Source organism: Salvelinus fontinalis, chromosome 14 (genome assembly GCF_029448725.1).
Source record: "Salvelinus fontinalis isolate EN_2023a chromosome 14, ASM2944872v1, whole genome shotgun sequence".
NCBI classification, from domain to species: domain Eukaryota; kingdom Metazoa; phylum Chordata; class Actinopteri; order Salmoniformes; family Salmonidae; genus Salvelinus; species Salvelinus fontinalis.
Window position 1 is genome coordinate 7,500,996 of NC_074678.1, and position 6,000 is coordinate 7,506,995.

The window sequence follows — 6,000 nt, forward strand, 5'->3', positions numbered from 1 at the left end:
ATACCAATATAAAGGGTAAAGCAGGTACATTAATACCAATATAAAGGGTAAAGCAGGTACATTAATACCAATATAAAGGGTAAAGCAGGAACACCAATATAAAGGGTAAAGCAGGAACATTAATACCAATATAAAGGGTAAAGCAGGTACATTAATACCAATATAAAGGGGAAAGCAGGTACATTAATACCAATATAAAGGGTAAAGCAGGTACATTAATACCAATATAAAGGGTAAAGCAGGTACATTAATACCAATATAAAGGGGAAAGCAGGTACATTAATACCAATATAAAGGGTAAAGCAGGTACATTAATACCAATATAAAGGGTAAAGCAGGAACATTAATACTTGGGAATATGAATGTACTAGATCCAGAGATGCACAGCTGGCTGGCTGCACAGGTTGGACTCAATGGAATACACTGGCTGGCTGCACAGGTTGGACTCAATAGAATACACTGGCTGGCTGCACAAGTTGGACTCAATAGAATACACTGGCTGGCTGCACAGGTTGGACTCAATAGAATACACTGGCTGTACAATAAAGCTACATTCTCAAAAGCTCCAAATCGATTTCTTATTAAGTTTCAGTAAACATCATGCCACGTCAGTCCAGGCTTGTAGAAATGAATGATGCTATCGATCAACTTAATTGTGGCATATTGCATGGAGAAAAACAGACGTGAGGGCGTCAACACCGAACCCCAACAGCACAGTTGAGGGGGTAACAACACCGAACCCCAACAGCACATTTGAGGGGTAACACCAAACCCCAACAGCACATTTGAGGGGTAACACCAAACCCCAACAGCACATTTGAGGGGGTAACACCAAACCCCAACAGCACATTTGAGGGGGTAACAACACTGAACCCCAACAGCACAGTTGAGGGGGTAACAACACCGAACCCCAACAGCACGTGAGGGCGTCAACACCGAACCCCAACAGCACAGTTGAGGGGGTAACAACACCGAACCCCAACAGCACAGTTGAGGGGGTAACAACACCGAACCCCAACAGCACAGTTGAGGGGGTAACAACACAGAACCCCAACAGCACAGTTGAGGGGGTAACAACACCGAACCCCAACAGCACAGTTGAGGGGGTAACAACACCGAACCCCAACAGCACATTTGAGGGGGTAACAACACAGAACCCCAACAGCACGTGAGGGCGTCAACACCGAACCCCAACAGCACAGTTGAGGGGGTAACAACACCGAACCCCAACAGCACAGTTGAGGGGGTAACAACACTGAACCCCAACAGCACAGTTGAGGGGGTAACAAAACCGAACCCCAACAGCACAGTTGAGGGCGTCAACACCGAACCCCAACAGCACATTTGAGGGGGTAACAACACCGAACCCCAACAGCACAGTTGAGGGGGTAACAACATCGAACCCCAACAGCACAGTTGAGGGGGTAACAACATTGAACCCCAACAGCACAGTTGAGGGCGTCAACACCGAACCCCAACAGCACAGTTGAGGGGGGTAACAACACTGAACCCCAACAGCACAGTTGAGGGGGTAACAACACTGAACCCCAACAGCACAGTTGAGGGGGTAACAACACCGAACCCCAACAGCACAGTTAAGGGGGGTAACAACACTGAACCCCAACAGCACAGTTGAGGGGGTAACAACACTGAACCCCAACAGCACAGTTGAGGGGGTAACAACACAGAACCCCAACAGCACGTGAGAGCGTCAACACCGAACCCCAACAGCACAGTTGAGGGGGTAACAACACCGAACCCCAACAGCACAGTTGAGGGGGTAACAACACTGAACCCCAACAGCACAGTTGAGGGGGTAACAACACTGAACCCCAACAGCACAGTTGAGGGGGTAACAACACCGAACCCCAACAGCACAGTTGAGGGGGGTAACAACACTGAACCCCAACAGCACATTTGAGGGGGTAACAACACTGAACCCCAACAGCACAGTTGAGGGGGTATCAACACCGAACCCCAACAGCACAGTTGAGGGGGTAACAACACTGAACCCCAACAGCACAGTTGAGGGGGTAACAACACTGAACCCCAACAGCACAGTTAAGGGGGGTACAACACTGAACCCCAACAGCACAGTTGAGGGGGTAACAACACTGAACCCCAACAGCACAGTTGAGGGGGTAACAACACAGAACCCCAACAGCACGTGAGGGCGTCAACACCGAACCCCAACAGCACAGTTGAGGGGGTAACAACACCGAACCCCAACAGCACAGTTGAGGGGGTAACAACACTGAACCCCAACAGCACAGTTGAGGGGGTAACAACACTGAACCCCAACAGCACAGTTGAGGGGGTAACAACACCGAACCCCAACAGCACAGTTGAGGGGGGTAACAACACTGAACCCCAACAGCACAGTTGAGGGGGTATCAACACCGAAACCCAAATAGCACATTTTACATCAAACATATATCACCACTTACCAGGCATGAAAGACTGTCAGAAGGAAGAGGTAGACCAATAATTTGTCTGACATGTTTCAATTAAGATGCCTACGAGTTGAACGTGAGTGTCACAGAGACAGAACAGTGCGCTCAGAGAGGACACAGAGTGGGGGGAAAAACACCTCGGTATAGTCCTTTATTCCTCTACACAGAGTGGGAAAAAAACACCTCGGTATAGTCCTTTATTCCTCTACACAGAGTGGGGGAAAAACCTCGGTATAGTCCTTTATTCCTCTACACAGAGTGGGAAAAAAACACCTCGGTATAGTCCTTTATTCCTCTACACAGAGTGGGAAAAAACACCTCGGTATAGTCCTTTATTCCTCTACACAGAGTGGGAAAAAAACACCTCGGTATAGTCCTTTATTCCTCTACACAGAGTGGGAAAAAAACCTCTGTATAGTCCTTTATTCCTCTACACAGAGTGGGAAAAAAACCTCGGTATAGTCCTTTATTCCTCTACACAGAGTGGGAAAAAAACACCTCGGTATAGTCCTTTATTCCTCTACACAGAGTGGGGGAAAAACCTCGGTATAGTCCTTTATTCCTCTACACAGAGTGGGAAAAAAACCTCGGTATAGTCCTTTATTCCTCTACACAGAGTGGGAAAAAAAACCTCGGTATAGTCCTTTATTCCTCTACACAGAGTGGGAAAAAAACACCTCGGTATAGTCCTTTATTCCTCTACACAGAGTGGGGGGAAAAACAACGTAGTCCTTTATTCCTCTCCTTTCTTCCGGCTTTAGATAAACCTACGTGTGCTTCGCGCTAAAATCGAGGAGAAAGTTAATAATCCAACGTGAAATCCGAAATCCGCCATAGACAGGTGCCCGGTGTTTAAAAAAAAAAAAAATTCACAGCATCGTTAATGAATTGTTTCAGATAATAGACTATCTCTTCTTATTCCTCCTTAAAGTTGCTCCACTTGCTGTTGCCATCTTCAGTATCTGCCCTCAACACACACACACACATACACACATAGGCCTACTGACGGCCAACGCAAGGGACGCAAACTCTCTCTCGATGACTAGGGTATGACCCAATTCATTCGATAGAGCCCCCCCTTCCCTCTCGCTCGCTCTCTCTGTCTCTAATGCTCCATAGCCCTTTCTGTATACATGTATCCCTTCACGTCCTGTTGCCGAGTAACAAACATAAGAAATCCTTTTTCCAATATCGGCTACACCCTAAGACAGAAGGTAGGATAGGAACAACAACTTACATTCTACCTCATCATATGGATCAAAAATCGTTTCTATATCAAGTGTATTTTTAAAGGGACTTTTTCATTGCTATTATTGATGGAATATGTAGGGCACCTGTCGTCCCCACCTCAGGCCAGAACGCAATACTTATGTGAAAATGGACAGCGGTCTGTTCTCATGGATTCATTTTTTTGTTTAATCTTTATTTAACTAGGCAAGTCAGTTAATGAGGACAAATTCTTATTTACAATTACCGCCTACACCTGCAAAACTCCGACGACACTGGTCCAATTGTGCGCCGCCCTATGGGACTCCAACTCACGGTCTGTTGTGATACAGCCTGAACTCGAACCAGGGTGTCTGTAGTGACGCATTAAGCACTGAGATGAAATGCCTTAGAACCCTGCGCCACTCGGGAGCTCAAATTAAATGACAATGACAGACAGAGAGATGTCAAGCTTTCTCTTTCCATTGTTTAGTCATCATATTTGGACAATAAGTTCACATTTACAGTCAACACCCACTATCTCTCTCTTCCTGAGACGCGCGTTGCAGGGTTGAGCCAGACTAGCAGTAACCGGCTGAGTTAGCGGCACCCACGCTTTCTCTTTCTACCGAGACAATCTTGACAATGAACTTTCTTTGAATGAAACCTTGAATACGAGGGAGTTTCACTCTTGGCTATTATACAAAGCAAATGATAAAGTGCTGCCCCAGCATGCAGTAACGTTCTAGAATATAAGCGAAAGAGAGAGAGGTGAGATCCGGGCGGGCGGGCTGGCAGGCTGCGCAGCCTCCTGTGGCTGATTTCTGTGGATTCTTCTGAATCTGTAGGCTACTGATGGAGGAGCGTAGAGCCCTGTACGGAACACCATCATCTACTGGCTGAATAGAGAAACGCAGACGGGAGAGACTCCCCACCTACCGATCCAAACAAAAACAAAAAAACACCAACACACGGAATTGATGTGTACTCTGGTCATAAATCTAGAGAATGTAAACTCTAAAGTAATATATTAAACTCTCGCCTATACCTATACCCCCCCCCCCCCCCTTAAGTAAAACCACATTGAAATGGAAAACCAATAGAAAAGTGAAGTACCATTGAGCTGTGAATTGTTGGATTATCCTTCTCCACCAAACCTGCTAAGTAGTAATCATTCATGTTTACTCCTCTGGAATCTATTTGATTAATGGGGAGTTAAGGCAGGTAGCCTAGTGGTTTAGAGCGTTGGACTAGTAACCGAAAAGTTGCTAGATCGAATCCCCGAGGTGACAAGGTATAAATCAGTTGTTCTGCCCCTGAACAAAGAGGTTAACCCACTGTTCCCCGGTAGACCATCATTATAAATAAGAATTTGTTCTTAACTGACTTGCCTAGTTAAATAAAGGTTAAAGAAAATGGAATGCTGATTGTACTACCTGATGTATCTCCTGTAATATAACAATGAGGCCAGATCAATATTAGGCCTACAACTCATACAATACAGTATGATTTACTGTCTGCAAATTAAAGGGTCCAATTGGTCACAATGCCCTCATACGCTGCGTTTACACACGCTGCCCAATTATGGGCAGAAACTCGATCTGATTGGTCAAAATGATCAATTACTGCCAAAAGATCAGTATTGGTCTGTCTGTGTAAACACAGCCATAGAACATAGACAATGGGCTCTATTTGAACAAACCTAATTCAATGGTAAATCTTAGCGCAGGAGGTAGCTTTATATGTTTGGGTGTCAGAAATATCTTGGGTATTTTCACAACTGGAATTATGGGCTCAGTAGCTGGCAGTGGTGCGAAAGGGCTGAGGTTTGATGAATAAGCAAGTTGTGGGTGTGTCAAGGTTTGACCTCTCGTTGGCCAATCAGAACGTGCTCCATGGCTAAATATTTGGTTGCTTCAAGTTGTGTATTTACAATATTTTATGTTTTGTGATGTCATCAACTCCAATTAGACTGTTAGTCTGTTATAGCCTAGTTCATTAACCTTTGTGTGGTGTTCATGCTTTTGTTATTCACCCAATGTTCACGGGTCTGATGGACCTGCAACATTACTGGGGTTTTAAAACGATACAGCCGTAACAATTTATGTAAAAAAAACATAATACTTAGACGTTAAATGATATCAATTACAAGCAATAGATACAGCATCATGGTATTTGCCATTTACCTCTGCTAGATAACATTTATCGAGCAAAAAAAATCTATTATAAACAAGACATGGTTGGAATAAATCATGTTTAATCTTGAACAAATATAAATGAAACAAGGTTTTCATCAATATGGATGTTTATCACTTTGAACTGAACAAATTGGAACACAACC

The 6,000-nt window shown here is 44.7% G+C and overlaps 1 protein-coding gene across 2 annotated transcripts in view; it reads right to left on the bottom strand.

Moving 5' to 3' along the window:
- LOC129869449 (gamma-aminobutyric acid receptor subunit gamma-3) overlaps positions 1-3,577 on the bottom strand; it is a 435,314-nt gene extending 431,737 nt beyond the window's left edge. For both annotated transcript variants that reach the window (XR_008761908.1, XM_055943877.1), the window contains exon 1: positions 2,448-3,577. Coding sequence is in view for 1 of the 2 variants with exons in the window: in XM_055943877.1 (XP_055799852.1) it covers positions 2,448-2,500 (53 nt within the window). In the remaining variant the exon portion in view is untranslated. The remainder of the gene's footprint in view (positions 1-2,447) is intronic.
- Between the last annotated feature and the right edge of the window lie 2,423 nt (positions 3,578-6,000).